We start from the raw sequence: 23,207 nt of genomic DNA, 5'->3' as shown, positions 1-23,207 counted from the left end.
TTCTACCTGTTAGGGATTGTAGAAAAAGTTTTCATTTTGTTCTACTAATGCCTTTAATGATCTTTCCTTTGCTCTGCATTTAGTCTTTAGTTCTCATTAGGAGAAAATTTCCAGTTTAAGAGTATAAATTTTAAACACCTAAATAGTCCAACCCTCATACTGAAAATTGAGTTGCAAATGTAATTTATTTGGATGCATAGGGAGCAAAGATGTCATCTTGACTGAGTTTATTTCATACTCTGTGCTGTGAACTTGGTCCAATGCAAAGTTCAGCTTAGAGACCATCGGTGAAGTCCTGGATGTGGGTCACAATGCCGTTAGTTCCTCGCCAACCCCACCCTACAGAGTACAGTCACAAAGATGCTCTGACAGAGCTTGGTACCTGGATCCTTGGATTTCTCATTTGGTTTCACCTCTAGGAGCAGAGCAGTTATGGCATGTGCTTGAGAAGCTGTTTAAATACTCATTTCCATTGCCATCAGCTCTCAAAAATATGTGCCCATTTTGAAGCTCTTTACTGATATTCATAGCAGCAATAGAAAATACATTCTGAAGATTTGCTTCCTTCCCTTGCCAAAATTTGTTATAGCGCTGCCTGGATGACTCCCCATTGCGGTTCAGGCTGAAGGAGCAATGGGGACTACATATGGCAACATAGTAGGATGACAACGGATGGCAATTGCACATATCTGAAGTGTCACGTGGTGACCCATGCCACAGCAGAACCACCTCATCTGGAGAGTAGGGAGCAAAGAAACTGGAGGAGACCCCCTCTGTCACTTTCATTCCCTATCCCTGACCCCTTCTCCAAAGTGTGGAATAACATGGTGGTACCAGCGGTGGGACTCCAGCAGGGACAGATGGGCACGCTGGCTTGTCACCAGCAGTCAGAGAGGGCCAGTGCACCTGCATACAGTCCTGGATGGGTTGGTGCTGTGTCCCCTCACTGATAGTAGGGCTGTGCCTGAAAGGCTCTGCCATGTCTCCTTGTAGGATGCATCTCCCAGTATTGTCTTCTCAGACTTTGCGCAGTGAGTTGCAGACTATTGCCTACATATTTAAATAGCTTCTCCAGCAGGTGCCATTTACATTGGTGAGAAAAGGCAGACCTGCACACCGTGAGGGTAAGCTGGGGTCACACACAGTTTTTGTGGCAGAAGTATTGCAGGGAAGGATCTGCAGCAGGCACTCTTGTGCTGCCCTTGCCTTCCCAGCTTATAAACCTCTATGCTTTCCTTCTCCCCTTTCTTCTGTATCAAGTTTCTACTTGCTGGCAGAGCAGTCCTCAGATTTGCTCCCACACATCTGATCTGGCTGCCTCCCACGCCTAGTCTGATCCCTTCATGCCACCCAGCTCCTCACCTGACTTATCCCTTTGCTTCTTCCACCCACACAAACCCTGAGTCTTTCTCACCATCTCAGATGCTCAGCACATCCTCCCAGCTATCATCCTTGCTCTGTTTCTTTAAACCACTTCTCTCAACCCTGAATCCAGTATCGTGGTACCATATGGTATCAGGTTTTGTGCCCAAATATCATCCTTAAAAGCCATGCACAAACTAGAAAATAAAGATGGCTCTTGTTATGGTCTTGTTTTTCAGTGCATATGGTACAAGAGGAGTTAAAGAAAGCAATACTATGATGGAAGGATGGAGACACACTAAGGGCTTTTCAGTTTTATGTAGCCCTGTGAAAATATCATGCAGAGCTCAAACTATAAATGCCCACTAAATATAGCATTGTGTGTGATTAACTCATGAAAAAAAAAAAAAGTGATACTGTTCTCTTTCTCTTTTTGTTTAGATATTAAGAAGAGCAGACAAGAATGGTAAGACCAGCCACATGTCTTTCCCCCGCCCCTTGGAAAAAAAATCCATCATTGATTCAGCATTTTAAGTCATGCTTTTAACATCTTAACAGGAAAACCAACCATCCCTCATGTCATTTTATGTTTTCTACAGGTTCAATGCAATGTATTTTGTTGTGCAGTGATCCTTTCTATGGGTTCTTTAAGGGCAGGTCTTGTGGTTTCACAATTTGGCGTGTGTGCTTGATTTGCACTTTGGGTGCATGTAGCTGTTTTCTTAATGACACTGTGTTCACAAGAAGGTTTGAAATACTTGTTAGTATTAGCTTCATCTTATTACATTTTAAAAACACCATAAGCTATATCTAGCAATCAGATTTGTTCCCTACATTTTGCAGTTATATATTTGTTCGGCACGTCAGTAGGAAGAATAAAGTCTTGAATTCAACTCACGTATTTATAACACAAAAGTCATGAGTTCTTTATTATGTTCTTAATCGAAAGTTTTGCCCTCATGCTACTAAGTGATTTTCCTTCCCTGTCTATTTTTTCCCTTTTTCGAATTCAGTAAATTGGAGCATAATACTGTAGGCTTCACAAGTGCTCCCTTTTGGCCACAGCAGGGGAAGGTCCTTGCTATAAGGACTACAAATGTAACCACTGGATTTTTTTGCTGATATACATAGTCATGGTCTTTAACCTGACTTGAACTCCTTTTCCCCTCTCAGAATTGCTGCACAATTCTGGACAAGTTACGTTGTTGGTTTTGTGCCACATACCCTAGCAGAGAAAAGCCACTACCATGTCCCTGTATCAACAGAGTGTGAGATTCTGTATGTTTGAGACTATAAAGAGCTTCTGTAGCTCTGCAGTTACCATAATAGTATTTATACTGAACTCAGATAACCAATTAGATCTTACAGGATGAGAAGGAAACATAAGCTTGCAATTATTTAGCACTGTAATACCAAAGTACTGGATGAAGGGAGATGCAAATTCTTGCGGAAGCATGGGCCAGACTTTGGTCTTTTCCTGCAAGCACTGAACAGTGTCAAACCCACAGCTCAGACAGGTTTAGCCCTGACAAGTAATTCCCAGGCCTCAGAAAACAGGTATTGTGTGGGTTTGGTAAAGTGTACTCTCAGGTGTCTGAAGGCAGAGGAATACCATTGAGAAAATCAGAGAGAATAACTTTCAAGGAAGAACTCTTGGACAGTAAGGGGCCAACTGTGCCTGTTGAGCAACCATTTACTGTTGCTGAGAGGGCAGTCCCACCCCCACAGCCCACCTCTGGTTGTTACTCCAGCCCCAACTCATGCAGCAGCCGGCACTTCCCACAACACCACAGCAGGCTCCTTTAGAGCTCAGAAGCCACAAAATCCATCACTGTAAGAGTTTTTTGGTAGTGTTTTTGTTACCTCCCTCAGTCAGCTTGCCCGTGGCTTGCAAGGGCAATGATGGTGCAAGTTGAATACTAAGGTGAGGGCTGGGGTGGGGAGAAGAAGGACCTTTCCCTTCACCAGTGCCTTTCCAGCTTAGCTACATACCAACCACAGCCAAGCTCGGCTGGCATCCTCCACAGACCTCTTTGTGGTGTTTGCAATAGATGTTTATGTGTCTACCCTGAAGACTGATGAGAGTCAGAGCGCATGGCACAGAGCAGCAGTCATCACCCCCCTGAAATCACAAAGAGCCCCTACAGCTCCGTGTCCCTGCTCTGGACTTTGAGCTTATGCTCTGTCCCAGTCCTGATGGATCCTACAACACTTTGGTGGTCAGGAGGACTTACAGTGCTCATTGGGGTTACCCCGCAGCTTGTTATTTATGTGTTGCTATTAAAAAACAGGAAACAGCTCACATGATCAGTGACAAACTTGCTTGGTCCAGAACAACATGAAACCACATCAGCCCCAGAGGCTTTGGTCACTGGCATTCCTACCTGTATATGGATGCTTTACAACTTATTATTGGGACAGCAGTGGCTAAGTTCAGTCACTTTAGTTCTATTAATTTAAGTCCATGCACTTGAAATGGTTTCAGCTCTTACGTGCTTAACTTTGTTTGCTCAACCATCATTTGCCCTTCGGACTTCTAATCTAGCACTGCACAGGCTCATGCTGTATTAATAGGGAGGAGATGATTTGTTTTAAGGCTGGGAAGTTAAGTACCTTCTCAGAAAGGTTACTGGATATGCGAGCACGTTTACACTGTTGTTAACACAGATTATTAGCTTTTGTTAATGACAAGGATACTTACACTTCCAGTGTCACCCTTCTGTGCTACAGGAAACCAAGTATTAGCTCTACAGTAACAAATACTGTGTTACTGTCCATGACACAGCCCTGGTAAGTTCTCTCATATGCTTTTAATAGGACCCTCTCAGAGCTGCCATATTCCTTCTGTCTATGAGATTGAAATACCTCCGAGAAATTTATCATCACAAACCTTACTAGATACTTGCCTGTCAGCAAGAAAAAAACCCATCCAAAACAGTGGATCAAGCTGATAAATAGGAATATTACAGGAGACAGTGTTCTTGCTATGAATTTAGGAACTGTGGAACTTCAGGTTAGCCATCCACAACCAGGAAAGGCGGTTGTTCTTGCAAAGACAATATAAAGTAAGAGATCAAGAGAGCCAAGAAATCCTGCTGAATTGCTGTTAAGTCAAAAATACTACAGTGGTTTCTGACAGCTGGGTTTAATTGATAAAGTCCTTTATGAAACAGTTATTCCCCTGTTTGAAAGAAGCTATACAAATATTGTTTCTTTTAGGGTGGTGGCTTCTTTCATTGCCAGCCTAGGTACATATATCATTCTGTTTCTTCCCATTTCTTCAAATACTTGCTGTACACTGCTTCCACAAGAGGATCAGATTCATAAACTCTTACCTGTAGTTCTTATTTCATGGCTGAGCAGCTCTGCTCTGTATGGAGCAGATCCATACTCCTCCCTTAACTGAAAAGGTCATGTGGTTTTCTTAGAGGGAAAACAGGGCAGCAAGGGAAAGAATATTGCATTACTAAGAAATATATGGTTCTTAATATTGTCAAAAGCAACAGAAAACCCTGAGGGGAGAAAAAGCAATTTCATAAAGGTGAGACGTTGCACGTTGACCTTTTGGAAAGGAGAAGTTCCAGGTTTGCATATCAAAATGAAATTTTGGTCAGGTTTACTTTGCAAAACTCCATGCATTTGAAGGAAAGCATATGGATTGCACACAGAACTAATTTGGAAAAATTCCAGCTAAAGGGAAAGTTCTTCCATTTATTTCATTCCTTTTGCTATTTAAAACAAACTCAAACTCATTAAATTCCTCTCAAAAAGTAAAATCTTGTCCCTAGCCTGTAAGGGAGGGAGTAAAGAAATATGAGAAACTAGAACTGCCAAATGTAGTCCTTCCTAATAAAAAAAAAATAATTTATCTCCCTCATCTCACAGGCAACCACAGTTGCCCCACATGTGTGACTGCAGCACCTGTATGCTCTTGTCTGTGGTGGTGTTTCTGTTCTGGTATGCTAAGAGGGACATGAGGCACCTCATTAGCCTTGCAGTGATTTGCAATCAAGTGAAATGGTATCAGCTGTTGGTAAAGGTCAGCCAGGGGCCTCTCCCGACCATGCAGCTTTGAGATACGCCCTGCTGGTATCGCCTCATGCTGTTATTCCCTCCTGTTAGCACAGGAATAGAAATTCAAATATAGACTATGTTGCAGAAATCCAGTCACAAACAGTCCGATGGTCAAAATGGAGAATATAAAAGGTAATAATCTACTGAGAATGCAACTCTTGGTCATGCAAGATTAACAGTCTTCCTTCAGCTGAGGGAAGTTGAAGCATCGACTCTGATGGTTCAACACTGACCAGAGGTAAGGAGTACCACAGAATAACGGGATAGCAGAGCCCTGCCTTTGCCTGCGTCAAGGTGGGGATCATTTCTGTTCACACCCTCCTGGGGAAGAAGGGGGCTGCTCTTTGCTTTTAGCAGAGTCTTTCTGCTTTATCGTCTCCTGCTTTCTTTTGTTGAGGGGAGCCTGGCTGCCGCAGATCTGTTCTCTTCTAACAGTGGAAAGAAATAACTCTGCGCCCAGTGGCGGGGCTGTGGGCTTACCTGGCTGTGGGCTGTGGAGTGTATGCGCCAGCACAACAGCCACCCTTTAAGGCCATGAGCCTCTTATCCTGCTCTGGGAACCTGGTGTTTAAAACTCCCTTTAACACTTTTCCGTGTGAAAACAGCCATCCAGTCAAACCTGGAGGGAGTGACCCCCAGCCATGTCCTTCAGAAGGAGGACCTCGTAGCTGTCTCTCTCCTCCACAAGTTTAGAACTGGTGTTTGATTATGGCCTTGTTGCAGACCTCCAGCTGCCACTCCCTACTCTCAGATCAGCTCCAAGCAGGAGCCCCAAAAAGGGCAGCTCTAAGATGACAGGTTTAGAAAAGATGGTTTGTGTAGAGATGCTGTTATTGACTTGCAAATAAAAGCCAGCTGTTAATGAGAAAGCATTGAGTATAAGCTATATCTCAAACATCCTTAAAGCTCATAAGAGGACGGTATTTGAAAACATAGTAAGTAATATCTGCTAGAGAAGCAGAGACTTTCCAGAAAAACAAGCCTTAACCGTGAGGAACACAGTAAACAAACAGTATGCTGCAGGCAGTCAGGAATGACTGCAACCAAATGAGGGGAAATTTAAAAACTGATTAAACAAAAGAAAACTAAAACTCTAGAGATGGGTTAACCAGAATATCAAACACCCAGCACAGGTCAGCAACAAAATGTTATTAATGCCAGAACCAGCGCATTTATGTCTGATTTCATTTTTTCTCTGACATTTCAAACAAGCACTCATTGAAAGCTTCCCCCCCTCCCCCCCCCGAAAATATATCTTTTATAATGTCATTGAACTAGAATCTGTAAAATTAAAAATACAGTCAGATGAGACTAATCTTGTTCTGTCATACATCTTCATTCAGCACCCCCAGATGTCCATACAGAGCAGGAACATCACACTTTCAAATGTAGTATTCTAAACCAGTATAAAATAGCACGATAATATACACACTACCAAAATTGTTGTTCATCACAGTGGTCTGGGAATTCCATCCCAGCTCTAAAACTATGCAAACATTAACGTGGCAAAACCCTGTGAGTCATAAATAAAAGATTCTTTATAAAAAAGCAAGTGCGGCAGTAGCATCCTATTGCTTCCACTGGTGTCAGTGACCAGAGAGATTGGTTCACAGAGTGTAAGTATTTGAGTTATCTGACAAGATGTCCACAGAACAACCACAAAGCCACTGAGCTGCACCTGTATGATGATCAAGGGCAAATCTTGTAACGCAAGAGTCAGTTTTGCAGAGACCAAATGTTTTCATATTCATTATTTATTGGCAGGACAAGCACTGACTTTGCAGGTGAGTCTTCTACCAGCTGCATCTGCTCGTGTCTCCAGGTGAGCTGTGGCAGGATGATAGCTGCCTCACTACAGCAATCCTCAGACAGTGACTTCTTAGTGGCTCTAGCTTGTATCTCAGAGTGCTAGTTTATGCCATTCCAGAGGACTGAGTGAATGCCTGTGAGAGGCAGGGGATGCACCTCAGGAAGGGGATCTCTTGAATCACCTCAACCTGAACTGTCAGAATTGGGCTGGAGGCTCTCTGAAGATTGTCACTTAGGGGATTAAACTGTTTCTTAAGGAAAATTTTAGAGTTGCACCAAAGCAAGGCATGCCGAGTTCCTGATTTCAGTATTTTTTCATCAGTCGGCATCTCCTAATCTGGGGCCACAGCATCCTGACATCTCATGAGGTCTTTGGCTAGCCCATGGACTGCCCACAGCCAGGCTGCTCGGTGGCAGCTCCAGCAGTGCATGGGCTCTTCCCTCCATGCACGTGGACCTGGTCAGATATGTCACAGTATAAGAGGGTGACCCACCTTTTGTGTGCCATTCCTTGAGGAAAAACAGCCATGTGCAGGAATCCCTCAGGGCAGCTCTATGCACCATGATACCCAGAAGGTATGAGCAGCCCATAGTAGCCACGTTTGAGCTATACATTTACTGGATGACTACAGACTATGTATTTTGGATGGGAGCCAGAGCACAGAAATTCTCTCAACTGCAGCATCACTGGTATGAGCTCCCAAATTATTCAGTCAGTACTGGTAAAATGGATGAGTAAGGCAAAGCCCATGTAGGACAGCCTCCAGGGACCCTTGCCATGCTACTGTTTGCTTCCTGACCACCTGGACAGACTGCAGACACCACCCTGGCTCCTGTTTCAAAGCCCCAGGCACTGCCTGGGTGGATTCCCCATCCCACCTCCCTGGGCTCTTCAGGTGCTGCAGGGCTGGAGTCTGTGCTCCAGATTCCAAACATTATTTCTGTAAAGAGAAAATGCCTACTTTAAATCTGAACCCTCTCCCTGTTAGCCTAGTCCCCTTGGGACCATTTGCTAAGCTTTTCCAGCATAACAGCTGGAATAATAGCTCAGAATAATTATTTCTGGTTAGATCAACACATAATACAGATCAGAGGCAATGAAAGCTTAGTGCATTTGCCCGGAATCTTTAAAGATTCAGCCTATATCTGTGCTTTTTTTTATGCAATCCCTTATGCCTAGACCCTAGTGGATATTACCAGCATACTCTTTGGCACACTGAAAATTATTATTTTGGCAGCTCTTCCTTGGTCTGATTCCAACCCATATGCCACTAATCAGGTGTTTTTCAACTTTTTCCGTATGTTTCGGTCCATCCATGCCTGTTGTCTTGTGTCCCCTCCCACTGCCTCATTCTCTCTGTATGTAGGGAAATACATTTCAGCACTCAAGTGCTCTGATCCAAACCTTTTACAGCAGGTATGGACTATCGGTTCCTTCTAAAAAGGCAAGTCACGCAGCAGGTCCCCAGGCGCAGGTGAGCTGGAGGGAGGACCCCCGTATATATTGCCTTCCCGCTGTGGTTGCTTCAGCCCTGCAGGGGACTGTGGCCCGAGTGAGGTGCTTTAAGGCTTTAAGTTCTTCAAAGCAGCCGTATTTCAAAAAGCTATAAAAGGGCTTTCACAACTCCCACGAGGGCTTTCACAACTCCCACGAGGGGTTTAGGGAGTCAGTTCCCATTGAGAGCTGTGAGGGCCTGGCTGGGGCTGTGGTTTTGGCCCTGGCCTTTCCCATGGCAGAAGGGACGGCTTCATTTTGAGCGCTGTCATTTCCTAGCCTCTGTTGTATGTTCCTGGAATGAGATACTTTCTGCCGCAGTGGATTTTGGTTTCACTTGTTATCTCTTCTCCCTCTGCTATTTTCTGCCCTACAAGGGCAAAGGGCTGTGCCTGTAGAGCCCCGGCCCTAAAGAACCGGACTGCCCTGGCAGGGCGCACGTCGCCAGCCTGGAGGCAGGCTGGGCACTGTCTGGTTGGGCAGGGACAGTGCCGTGGGCTCTGCTGTCCAAATCCCATCCTGCAGAGGTGAACCCCAGGATGAGCTTTAGCCCAGTGGGATTTTTCCCTCTGACTGCCATGAGCTCTTCCATGTGACTCCTCCAGTTGCTGTAAGCCCTAGGGCTGCCTTTCAGCCATATGAGCTTCATCTGATGTGGCTCCTGCTATGGAAACACTGCTTTGATAGTCCTCTGTGGAGCCCACAGGCGTGTCTAACTGCTAGGAAAGGCTCACAGTCCTAACAAGAAGCTGTTTTGTGGCCTTCCAGCATTTGGTGGCATCTCTGTGAGACATCCGGCTCCTCTGCATCACCATGACTTCCTTCAGTGCCTGTAGACTCATCATGTGCCATCGTCTTCAGGCACGTAGACTCCAAATATATATGTGGCCTTGCTCATTATTTGCTCAATATCTTCTCACTCACTGAAGTCATCTTTCAACTAAAAAGAGAGTATGGCTGTGACTTTCCTTTGTCACTTTTGCTGTTGTCTGTTAAAGTCATAAGCTATCCAGAATATGTCCTGGAGATGACTAGTGTTTCTGGAGCAGCCTGGGTGGGGGGTATCACTTGGGCCTATTTTACACCTAAAAACATCTGTGCAATAGAGAGGTGAATTTTACCTAAATAAATGTGAGAATGCAAATGTAACCCAAGGGAAGGCTCCCCTCAAACACCATGTAAATAGATTTCTAAACTTGCAAGTGCTACATGGGGAGATTACTTTTATTACTTGTATTTTTGTCTGCCATTCCAGAGAGTTTTGGCTCCAAGGAGGATGAGCACCTGTGCCTGTTTTTGAAGAAACCCTGCTTTTGAAAGACATTACAGAAATGTCTAGCAAGCAAGGCTTGCAGAACAGCTTCTTTGAGATAATGTTGCCAAGGCAAACACTGCTGAAGGTTGATTTGTCTGAGGAATGCATGGCTTCAGAGGAGTTTGTCTTTCATGAATCATCCATCTCCTGTTGCTTTGCCAGTGGCAAGGACTGAAGCATCTGTAGTAGAGGTTTCTGCTCAGCTGCTCTGAAGCACTTAAACCAGACAGTATTTATCTGGGTGCCCCGAGGGCAGCGAGGTGTGCCGTAGGGAGGCAGTGCTGAGGATACATAACACAGCCTTTAAAATAAAAGCTGTTCTTGACACTTGAAAAAAGACACCTGGCTAGGCAAATATGTCTTCAGTTAATCAGCACAAGGAGCACTTGTTAGGGATTGGGTTTGAGCTTCGTCTGAGCACTGAGGGAGCACAGGGGTGGCCTGGACCACTGGCAGCTGAGTCCCCTGCTGCACAAGCAAAACATTTACACTCATACAAAATCAGAGAAATGCCCTGGGGAATCAGAGCTTTTTTCAGTAAATGTAACTGTATGATGTCTGTAAGTAACCGAGTAAGTTCAAACCTCCTTGAGTTTTGCCAGCAACAAGCTCAGTGATGTGTCATTCAATGTCAATAACATTCAAAATGCTACTGAGAATAAATAGCAATGAAGCAAAGGCAATGTCTGCTCTTGGATGATAAAATTTAAAGAAAATAGCTAAAGTGCCCAGTCTGGCTGTTGGCAGATCATTGATTTTCTGGATTGATGTAAAGCCAGTGATCCTGAAGAACAGAGATATACAGATGTTTCAGGTTTTGTGTCACACTCAGACTGTTCTATGAGTGAACTCATACTATGTGTATCTCAGGAAAGTTGCCAAAAATCACTACTTTCTTGAGTATGTGTATAACCTGCATGTAAATACCCTTCCGAGCAAAGGCTAAAGCTGCAGCGGCAGTTTGGTTAAACAATGGATATTATCTGTATGAGCCAAAGGAAGCGTAGCTGTGAAAAGATGCTCGTTTCAGCACGCTTGCTGTTTGATATTCCGTCTCTGTAGCCAGTGCCAAACAGCAGATGTATTTAGATTTTCAATTAGGTAATCATGGCAGCTCTGTCAAAGAAAATTGCCTACCTTCAACACAGTATTCTGCCATCTTGGTTTTTAGCTCTTGTGGATCTCGACATTTTATTTTGATCGTAATGATGATTATCTCCAGCTACAATCTGTCTTTTCATATCAAACATTTCAATATGATTTTATTGAAGCAGACACTTAATTTGTACAATTTTGAAACTTCTTGAAGATTACATATTTGAAGCCATATATTTGAGTCAAAGAGATTATGAAATAATAGCAAATAAAAGAGTAAGAAAAGTTCTCAATTCTGATCTTCAAATTTGCATGCTGTAGTACAGCATGTAGTTACAGGATTCATACACTGACTTTACAATAGATTCTTCACCACTATGAAATTAGGCCACAATATGTTGTAGATTAGTCTGGTTCTTAGGACATCTTAATCTTACCCTGTACTGTTGTTTAGTGTCCTGTGAATGGCTCAGTATGCTACTAAGAGGCAGGTGAATTTAAACGTAGTGCTACCCAAAAGGCTATGAAGGCTTTGAAATATTCTTTATGCTTCATGCAAAGGGTCAATCAATTCAGATAAATTATTACTTAACTACTGTTTAACCATTTAGAGTTCTTCTAAGTAAAAGCAAAAGGTGGATCTTTGCCTTTTGTTTCCTGATTATCAGTCTTGCATATAAAACTTAACTGTGCTAGTCAATGAGGAACAAACTGCCCTAATTGTTTTAATTAAAAGGTGTGAATTTGCCTTGTCCTGACCCGTGCACTTCTTCTGAAGTCATGCCAGTACAGAAAATAAAATGGGGCCATTGTTTTTCAGGACAGAAGCAAATGTCAGCTGTTGCTGAAGGATCCCTAATGAAATCTTGTGGACTTCTGTGGGGTCAGCTTTCCAATTGCAAACTTCTTTCATTTTTTTAAACATCCTGCTGACAAGCATTGATTGGTTTCTTGCATCACCTCCTGTACAATGTCATTCAAAGCCCCATCCAGGCTCTAGGTAATTTCAGCATGCAGAATTGTTTTATGTATCATCCTTTAATTGATTCCTTTTCCTCAGCCTTGAATCATATACTCAGGAAAAATATTACCTGTGCTGCCTGTCATATGTTGTTTAAATAGTCATTGTGATATGATTAGAGGCCAGAGTTAAAAAAGGCTAATGCTCCTTGCACCCCAGATTCCTATTTTCCAAAACAGACAATAACCTAAGTCTGCCACTTCTGTCACTGCAGCCATGGCACATTTTATCCATTTTTGACATCACTAATTTAAAAAAATCCCAAAAACAACCATGGGAAATCTGCAGTATAGCACCTTCTCTGGGATTATCAGACGTGTAAGTGAGGTGAAATACAAGTGTGATCCCTCCTTCAATGAAATACTGTAGGAGTTATTTGAGTACGCCTTAGAAAGCATTGATGGTTGTGCAGTTTGATCTGACAAAAAGAGGGTAGACCCTCAATGTGCAGTGGTAACGTCCTGAAAATACCAGATGAACTGATCTGCTTGACACATCTCATCTCAAGAATTTTGCCTCATGTAGTCAAGGGCTTGCTATAATTAAAGCTAACTTAAGAAACATATGAAACAGACTCCACTAAATAACGTAGTAGGGATTGCAATAAGGACTTTCTCCTCTTGAATTAATGTACATCCCATTACTGTTCTTCTAAATATTATCATATGGTACTTCCCTTCCCTCTGAGTCTCATCAGTCCTGCAGACACTTCCTATCTACATGAACAGGTTATTGATGATAATCAGGACCCATGTGGTGATGATTGATTTTGTCCCAAAGAAATGAGAACAGCAGATACTTAGGAAATAAAGCCAACTGCTACTGTATATTAAATGGATGATTCAAACTCCATCTGAAAATCCATCTGAGGATTTTGACTGACCTCGGTTCTATGTCTAAACCAGTTTTCTCATTCCTATATTTTGGTGTAATCTCCAGATGAATTACATGCTGGCAAACAGAAATTTATTATTTTCTGTGCTGACCAGAAAATTAGCTGAAATTCTTTCCAATGGAAGAGGACAGAAAGCTGGCTTCCTATTCCATAGAAATCAAACTTCTCTTTAAATTTATTTCGTTAATTACATACCAAGCATAGAGCTTTTTGAGAAAGGTGCGTTTTATGAGGAGAGAGAGAATCAAAATGCTGCAGGCCAGTGCGTTGTATTGATTAGCATCCTTCCCTAGAGAGGAGAGTCGAGGTGAGATCCCTACTGCTATCGAATTGTGCACTTGAGTCTCAGTCTCCCATGTGGGAGGCAGGGAGCAGAGGAAAGAAAGAGGAGGAAAAGGAAAGGGAAATTGATAGCCCTAGGCAGCTGAAGAGATTTTAATTGAACATGTTCCTTCAGCAGCTGTTTGCTTTTGCATTTGCCTGGATTTGCTCTGTCCCACTCAGTCTCAGGTCACTGATCTTCTATGCAGAGGTGAGGACATGGCAGGGAGGAAGTAGGAGAAACACGGGGCAGTACAGGGAGAAGCCACAGTAAATGGGATCAGAGCAAAGACAGGACTGTATTCATGTGTTTGTCAGTAGGGACTTACCAAAACCAAACTATCTTTTCTTGAAAGATAAGAAAGAAGAATAACAGAGTTATCAGGCAAACTGAGAACTCTGATACAACAGTCAGTGCTTTTAGCATTATGTTCTTAATGTGTCTTGATCAAATATGTAAAGTTTCTACATCTAATCCAAAGAGCTAGTTTTTAATACTTTAGTCTTCTACTGCATGAAGTAAACAAGTAAAACTAGAAATGAAACTAAGGCACTTTCCACTTCTTCATTGTTTCAGATGATGGAAAACTGTCCTTTGATGAATTCAAAGCTTACTTTGCTGATGGAGTTCTGAGTGGAGAAGAACTGCATGAACTTTTTCACACCATTGATACACACAATACTGAGTAAGTGCCTCCTTGTTAAAATTACAGTGCTACTTTCTGTAGCTGAGAATGGAAAAAAGACATCAGGATGATTTTAGTAAGCAAGTCTAAGGAGAAAGCTGCTTCAGGAAAGCTAGGCTGTGTCACATGGGCTCTAAACTGTACAAGAGAAGTGTTTCTAAACGTTGTAGAAATACCTGCACGTTCCCATAAATGTGATTTAGGTACTGACAACACAGGGTGGAAACTGGATTCCTTCTGTGTTCCCCATCCATGATAATAAGGAAAAGGGTCTGTGGCCTTAAATACTGAGTTCCTCAATTCTTGATCCCACTTCTGTGATTCATTACATGAGGTGAATACTTGAACCAGATGCTGAGCAGGGTTAAAAATAAATGAAGCAATCATACGTAGTAAAGAGCAGAAAAAGCCATCCTGTCTGGTGCTGGCATGGTAATTGTGTTGGTGCTGTCACTTAGGTTGTTTGGATATCCCCATTACGGTCGGGCTTAACAAGGCCACAGGGAAATGAGCTAACAGGAACTTAATGAAGTTCAACAAGGTGCAGAGTCCTGCACCTGGGGAGGAACAACCCCATGCACCAATATGTCGTGGAGCACCCGGCTGGAAAGCAGCTTCACAGAAAAGGGCATGGGGTGGACAGCAAGCTGAACATGAGCTGACAGTGCGTCCTTGCAGCAAAGAAGGCAAATGGAATTCTGGGCTGCATTAGACAAGGTATTGTCAGCAGGTCAAGGGAGCTGGTCCTTCCCCTCTGTTCAGCACTGGTGAGGCCACATCTGGTGTGCTGTGTCCAGTTCTGGGCTCATCAGTACAAGAGAGGAATGACATGCTGGAAGGAGTGCAACGAAGGGCCACAAAGATGATTAAGGGACCTCACCCATGAGGAAAGGCTGAGAGAGCTGGGACTGTTTAGCCTGAAGAAGAGAAGGCTCAGGGGGACCTCACCAGTGTCTAGAAATACCTCAAGGGAGGGTGCAAAGAGGACAGAGCCAGGCTTTTTTCAGTGGTGCCCAGTGACAAGACCAGAGGCAGTGGGCACAAAGTGAAACTCAGGAGGTTCTCTCTGAACATCAGGAAACACTTTTTTATTGTGAGGGTGACCAAGCATGGGCACAGCCTGCCCAGGGAGGTTGTGGAGCCTCCATTTTTGGAGATATTCAAAAGCCAGCTGGACATGGTCCTGGACAGCTGTCTCTAGGTGGCCCAGCTTGAGCAGGGATGTTAGACCAGATGACCTCTAGAGGCCCCTTCCAACCTCATCCATCCTAAGATTTTATGGCTGAAGAAGAGAATTCATTTCCTTCTAATTTGCTTTCTGGCCGTCAGCAGTTACTCACAACAAGTCTCCCATTTACTGTTAATTAGATGGATGTTACTAAGCTAGTGTTTTTTAAATCGAACTATTCCTGTGGTAAAGAAGGTCCTGAGGAGAGGCCGTTTATTGCTTTTGCTAAGAGGTTATGAAGATATCGTGTAGCAATCATGGTGTGGGTCGTGGTCCTGTTTACAAGGACCAAGCAGACAGTGAGTCAGTATTGCTTTTCTCGGCTGTGTACAGTGGAGCAGCAAGTATTAAGATGCTGTCACTGCCCTGTTCCTACAGTTACTGTCAGAAAAGGTAGGAGCGGTGTAACAGGACCTTGCCTCATCCAAGGCCAAACTCCAGTGTCTGGGATTTTTACCTTCCACAGGGAAACAAAACCAATAGGCTGTGATTTTGTAATTCATCTACTTTGTAAATGTCCAGACACTAAGTCACAGTGAAAGTGAAATATTAGTAGCCTTGCTCCTTAGACACAGGAATTTGGCAGTCACCTTAATACTTCAGGACTTGCACATTACCCCAGATAGTTCCAGACAAGTATTTTCCTTTGGCCAGTTCTTCCTGACGGTGACTCTGGTATGTCTTTTTCACCTTTGAATGTCTATGCCACAGCCTCACACCCCTCCTTGTTCCTCTCATTCTCAGCTTCTGCTAGTCCTCCTCTGCAAACACCCAATTGTCATGACAGTTGTGTGTCATTAGCCCCAAATGCTGACCCAAGCCCAGGCTCGTCACCCTGGTGGCCTGTCAATGACCAAGCATGTCAATGACCATTGACATGACAATTACCCTTGCAGCAGAAAGCCTAGAAGTCCAGTCAAGGGCTTTTTGGGGAACCATCTCAAAGCTCATTCTTCTGAAGAAGCCTTACTGAAAGCCCTGTGTGCTTGGAAGCTTGTCCATGTTTTCTACCATTATCAGCTAGTCCAATTGAACATATTCTCTCTGCTTTCAAATTTTGCCTCCTCCGGTCTAGATGGAATTACTAAACCACTTCATCTTTTTTGAAAGTATAAAGAAAGAAATCAATTGAACTCTGAAATCTGATTGATATTGTAAAAGTATATGCTAGATCAGGGGCCCTCAAACTTTTTAACCAGGGGGCCGGCGCGCGGATGCAGTGGCAGGCAGTCATCTGCGGCTGCTTGGTTTCCCCCCAAAACCCCCGGCGGGGGCAGGGGGGTGGGTGGGGGTGGGGGTGTCTGTAAATACCAGGGGCCGGATTGAGGACCTTGGGGGGCTGTATCTGGCCCACGGGCCGTAGTTTGAGGACCCCTGTGCTAGGGAATGTGTATCTCAATCTATGTATCATCTTTTATGAACAGCTTCCAGAATATAAATGTCAAATTTTTTAAAAGTTTCTGTGTTTTTGTTAGCCAATATACAAATCTTTTTTTGTAAAGAATCAATAGTTATATGAATTCAGATATTAACTATTCAAAATGATGCTTATTTCAAGCCATTTAAATATACAGTCTATATGCAGAACCATATTTCTTTGCTGTCTTAAGAGCTTGGCTGCTTTTTTATAAACATGAATGAAGTACTGTTCATGAGCAGTAGTGTCTTTGTGATTACAGGGAGCCATGAAATGCCTACAGTTAGGAATCCTCTTTTAGATCTGTTCTCCACAGTCCTAAAAGCATTCACACAGGCACCTGATTCATATAATCAGAGTAATATATCCCCTAGAAGTAATTGCCTAAATAACTCTGTGGATTTGCTTTTTAGCTCTGATCTCCTTTATGTTGCTATAAATCAGGCATAAGCTCCCCAGAATCATTGGATTTAAGCCAGAACAAAATGGAAATATGGAATTGGTCTTTTAATCCCAACGCCATCCTAAAACATCCAGTAAACCATCCTGTGTTGAAGACTTTTGGTACTAGGATGCAACAGAGACAGAGAAACAGATGTGTCATTCTCCTTAACAAACAGTACAGGAGAAGGAGCAATAAAAACAGGTCTTGTCATAGGAAAAGAAGAGGAGGCTGTCATTTCCCTAATTTGCCATATTTCCCAAATTTTGTCAGAAGTACTTCCGTGCTATAAATTCAAAGCAGAAGTTGTAGAAATACTGCTATATAAATAGGTATTGTGTGCAGAAGTAGTGTAACATTTTAATTTCCTCAGGTTTCTTAAAATCAGTGGCAAAAACTAAGACACAAATATGATATTCAAAAAATACAATGCTTGCAGTCTACTTAATCCGAGCAAAATGAATCACATGCCTCTTAGAACACCATGGGAATTTGCTTAGCAGATTAAGAGTCTTCATGCAGATTTTTAACCCAGAATCAAAGACTCATTTCAAAGCCAAAGATGCATTCATACAGCTTTGGACTTCCTGGTGTACCACATATCTGATTAAGAGCCGTTTTATTTTACCGTGATTCCATTTGTCTGCATTTTTCAGGGATCATCCTGATTACTGCAGATTTCCTTGATGACTATGTAAGATTTCTAAGAAAAAAACACAGATGTTCTGTGTCTATTTTTCATTCTTTTTATTTGTGAAGCTTGCTTTTATTAGTAATTTTTTTATTATTTTTAAACCTTTTTCTCTTTAACAGAGAATATCTGGACCTGAAAAATATGTAGAAAAGTGAGAATAACATTATGTTTTTCCTCCTGGGAGACAGGCATACCTGAAGAATAGGTGTGACTGCCAAATGCTATAGTTTTTTAGCTGAGAACAGGTAATGACACTGGCACAGCAGCCATCTGAGAGAGGGATCATTCTCACTGTCTGGGAAAAGCCTGGCAAAAAGCAGGGTACAAAAGTCGCAGAGAGTATGTACTGTGAAGGATGGTATTGTCATGTATTTCAGGGAAGTGAACAGGTGGAAGACTAAGAAAACCTACTAAACTGCCTTTTAGAACCAGAAGAAAGGGTGCTTTCTGTTGTCTGGTTAACATTTGTTATAGAGTAGAACCTAGATATAGCTAATAAGAAAACATGCTTAAAGTTTAGATTTAAAACAGCAAGAAGCAGCTTTTTGAGTAGTTTTTAAATAAAGTCTTTAACGGATAAAAGGCTTAGTGCCTGACTTTTCAGCTGAAGAGTGTTCCATATCACTTGATCTTTCTCTTTAACGGAGGCAAATAAATTTTAAAGGCTTTCCCTTATCACCTTTGAAAGCTTTTGGGAACCCTGTCATCATGCAGGCAGCAAGATGGAGCATGCCGAATATCAGATGGGTATAGCAAAGTGAGACAGTTCAGACACTGTAATGCAAATTCCTTTGTAGTATAGCTTTCCAGCAAAAATCACATGAAGCAGATATAATAAGAAGGCAAAAACTTTACTCACTGGCATTTGCTGAAAAGGGCAGATTATGTAAAAATGCTTCAAATTAACCAACTGGCTAAGAAAAGTAGCAAAATGTTCATCGAACCTTGGGAAGTTTTGTAATGTAAGCATATAGAAGAATCACATACATATCAAACAATCCCCAAACCACCTGTTTTGCAATGTTTTCACTTGCAAATTACCCAAGGGAATGAAATTAAGATCATGGTTTGTGTCTATGAGTCCCAAGTAGTTTATGGCTGGTTTTTAGTAGGGAGGGTGAGAAATTCTACTTGCTCATATATCTAGTTGGAGAAGGTTTGCACAGATTATTTTGTCTCTCTTATCCAGTTAAGATACGGACTCTATCAAACTCTGGGCAAATCATTTATCTTCGCGCTGCTTCATTTCACTATTTACAAAATGCAGACTGTACTTCCCTATGCCAGAAATATTTCGTAAGCATGGAGATTATGCAGTGATTTACACCACATGTAAATGCCTAAGACAGATGGCTAGGGAAGCATGTCATGATCTGCTGGATCATTTCTTGGAGTATCTCAAGATTTTGTACTCAGCTTGCCACAAGAGCAGACTTGGGGTTGTTTCCACCTGCTTTAAATCTTTTAGGGTATCACCGTCATTCAAACCCTCACTGTCCGTGTGCATGAGTCTTTGTACTTCAAAGCCTGAAGATAAAAAAGATGTGGACTCGGGGTGATACCCATGGGCCACAAGCTCAGGAAATCTGAATTCCTGTCACAGTCCTGCTGCAGCAATCTTTCAAAAAAACATTCAAAGCATATGAGACTTACAGTAGCTTAACACTTTTTAAGGGAACTAAAGTAACCAGGTACTCAAACCCCGGTACACAGATCCTAATGTCAGTCTTGTTGAAGAGAGATTTGGATTATTAACTTTCAAAAAGACTAAGACAAGCTAATGTAACATAGCTGTTATGGAGCAGATAGGCTGTGGAAGACTGCTAAAATGAGCAATTACCATTTTCAAAGTGATAGCAGGGCAAATAAAAGAGGGTTTAACTTCCTAGTAATTAAGGTTGTGTCTGCCTAACTGACTATGATCTCTGGACCTTGCTGTTTGGTGCAGACAGGTGTTACATTTTCACAAAGCAAAAGAAGAATCAGTTGGTACTGCAGGGACCATAATCACCAGGAAAAAAGATGAGTAGGAATTAGTGAACACCACATAATGTTTCCGAGTTCATTATGCCAGGATGAATTTATATTTACAATTTGTCTAGACCCTGAAGTACAGGTTATTCATACAGGACAGATCACTGCTTTTACTGAAGATTTGCATTAGCTACAATCATTCCTCATTACATCACTTTGATATATATATTGTGATTTATGAATGTACTTATGTTTAGACTGGCTATTTTTGCCTTTCTATTTCATAAAATCTACATTACCTTTTTATAAGGTTTTAAATACTAAACAAATGCCAGTAAAGACGCGCCGTACAAATTAATTGCCTGATTTTTTTAACTTCCATTCCTTTTCCCTTTTGATACAGCTAGAAACAAATGTATAAGTTAATATATACTGCGTATGTCATAGATTAATAATAATGCTATCACTATCTGGACAACCAAATTAGGTGAAGTAGTGTGTCCGTACAAAAAGAAAGGTGTTTTTTTTTCATATATTTCAGTACTGCTACAATGCTTTACCTTTCTGGAAGATGTTTTAATGCAAGAATTGTAAGAACTGGCAATCAAAAAGATATGTTGCAAACAATGAAAGCTGAGGCAGGTTCTTCTGTCCACTGAATCATAAGCCAATATAATAATTAGTTTATAGGGCAGCTACTAGATACACAAAGTTACACAGAAATTCCCATCATGGGCAGACTAGCTCATACCTGTTCACAAGGCCTTAAGACAGTGCGTTGGGGTTTTTTTACAGCCTCCTATGACCACAAAGAAACAAAGAGGACTTTGGACCAATGGGCCACTGTGGTCAGCCGGGGAATGCCAGTCTCCTGGTTGGTAGTGAAGGCAGGGAGATAATACCAAGAATTAATTAATACATTAAATTAATTTTAGCATTCTTCAGTAAAACAAGCAAATCCTGATTATTCAGAGATACCATGATTCAAATGCTACGTAAAGAGAGCGTAGAATGCTTTGATTAGGAGATACAACTAGCATTCCTGACATGTAATTATCACAAGGTGACTGCCTTAGGGGGGTAGCAGTTAACTATCCTTTCTAAAATGCAGTTTCCAGTATTATCATTACTTCAAACTGAAGCTGAAAGCCAGTTAGGCATTTGACTTCCACTGAAAGTCACTTCTATTTGTGTTTTCCAGGATGTCATGAAACCTTTGGGCAATCCCTATTCAATCACATACCATTCAATAGCATAAAGAAGCTGTTATGGAGGGTCCCTACTCAGATGCTGTCACTGTCAGTGTAAGGAAAGGCTTCATGTTGATGCAGCAGTGATTAGGTATAAGATTATTCTTATAATTCTTGCATTAAAACATCTTCAAGAAAGGTAAAGCACTGTAGCATACTGAAATATAGGAAAAAAATAACTTTCTTTTTGCATGGACACACTACTTCACCTAATTTGGTTGTCCAGATAGTGATAGCATTATTATTAATCTATACCATACCGAGTATATATTAAAAAAAAGCCAGGTCTCCAGGTTTTCGTTCACTAGCATGCACTTAGCACTTGCATCTGCTGCAAAGCAGTGTCTTGTATTTAAAGACTCCTAAAAAAAAATATGAAAGTATAGGCAAGTAATCAAGAGCAGTGATTATTAAAGACTTGCTTCAACCTATAGTTGTGCAATGATCCTTCTCCCCTTATTCATAGCGGTTTAAGCGTTTTGCAGATGACCCAGAAATAGGCACACTATAAGCATCTGGGCAACATCTTAAGCTGTGTTGAAGGTATCAGGAGGCCAAGGTAGATCCCCACAGTGTGTGGAGTAGGAGCCAAACCCCCACAGCGTGCGCTAGACCAACATGAGGGCGTGGCTGTGAGCAGGGAAGGAGCAAGAGGAAGAGCTTAGCTTTGCCTCCAGATTTGACACATCTTTGATGTGACATCTATGTTGTACATCTGTAATGTCAGTTGGGAGGTTGTCAGAGCTTGTCCTGAGACCTCAAAAACCCTCAATGCACTCTACTTGAAAGCTGAGTTAACCTTTTCGGAGGAGTTTTTTGAGAGTGAAGGAAATCCAGCGTGGTTCCTCACCCCTCTCTCCCCCCACAACCTCAGCTCCAAGCTACACACCACTCGGCAAGACTCTGCAGGGCTGGTGGGAGCAATGAGAAGGGTGTTGGAGCAAATGCAGCTGCTGCAAAGGCACCAGAAATATTTCCTGGGGCTGACTGACAAGAAGGGTGACAACACGCAGCTCATGGAGGACATGGTCTGCAGGTCATAGCTGGAGTAATTTTGAAGCTGAACACCCACATGCTCTTCTGTTTTAGAGAATCCTGATTATTAACTCCTCTATCAAATGAATGTGAAACACTAATTTTGGTTGCATAGTACTTTGTACTGCCATGGCACAAGTGTAAATCAATATACAGAGCTCAAGGCAAAGGCTATCAAGGACTGATGCTGAAAGCCACCTGAAGATAGAAGTGATCTGGTGATGTTAGCTACAAGAAATGTTAATGTTTTCCAAAATTGCCAACTTTTACAAAGGCTGCGAAGAGTGGCATTGTCTCACAACCTTAAGCATTGTGTTTCTTAATATATTCTGTTAAGCACTATTTTTAGGAGCAGGTTGGAGCACAAGAATATTTTACATCTTAAATAAGAATAATAATCATGGAATGTGACTGGCTTTGCTGACTTTCCACTTGAAAAATACTGAAGTTTTTTTTGGTGTTGTTTCTGTTGCTATTTCATTTCTCGGCCCTTTTGAATGACTAAATCATAATGTATGCATCAAATTCAAATCTGAAGATCTTCTCCCTCCCATATTTGCATCTATTCAGGAACAAAAGTCATATTTTTACTATAAGCTTCACATTTTAAGTACTTTATAATGTGTGCATCATTCCTACTAGCTAGTTTGTATCTTAACATTTCTGCAAGCTTTCATCTGGTTTCCAGATCCAATGTGTGTGTATGTTCATTGAAGCTGCCTGGCAGTTGTAATACTCCTGAAGAAGCTATTTAAGCTCCCTGTTACGCCAGCTCAGAAAACCCTAACTTGTGGGGTTAGCATGCTCTAAACAATTAATAGATTGTATTACCTGGACTTCACATCTGTCTTTACTGAGTGCTAAACAGCTTGTATGTAAGAGAGTATTGCAGCACAGTTCAGCTTCAGAGGAGGTAGTTCTGCAGAAGTACGGGTGTTTTTACATGTGTTGCTGCCTGAATAATTGTACTGAAACTAGAGAAAAGTATCATCAGCACTGGTCTTTTTATACATGGAGAGAGGTATGCAGGAAAAGTTTGAAATTTGTGGCTTGTGGGGTGCATGCTTTTACAGCTCATTTCCATGGTAAATCTG

The 23,207-nt window shown here is 42.0% G+C and overlaps 1 protein-coding gene across 3 annotated transcripts in view; it reads left to right on the top strand.

Annotated features, from left to right (window-relative positions):
• The window catches only part of NECAB1 (N-terminal EF-hand calcium binding protein 1), a 66,679-nt gene that overhangs the window by 2,834 nt on the left and 40,638 nt on the right, over positions 1–23,207 (top strand). For 2 of the 3 annotated variants that reach the window (XM_055706160.1, XM_055706159.1), the window contains exons 2-3: positions 1,804–1,828; positions 13,965–14,073. In XM_055706160.1, coding sequence (XP_055562135.1) covers positions 1,804–1,828; positions 13,965–14,073 — 134 coding nt within the window. Of the gene's footprint in view, positions 1–1,803; positions 1,829–13,964; positions 14,074–23,207 lie in introns of those variants that run through there. The other variant, XM_027814249.2, reaches the window with a different exon arrangement.

Source organism: Falco cherrug, chromosome 3 (assembly GCF_023634085.1).
Source record: "Falco cherrug isolate bFalChe1 chromosome 3, bFalChe1.pri, whole genome shotgun sequence".
Classification (NCBI taxonomy): Eukaryota; Metazoa; Chordata; class Aves; order Falconiformes; family Falconidae; genus Falco; species Falco cherrug.
Note: the sequence above shows the minus strand (reverse complement) of the source record. Positions and strands in the feature narration are given on the sequence as shown.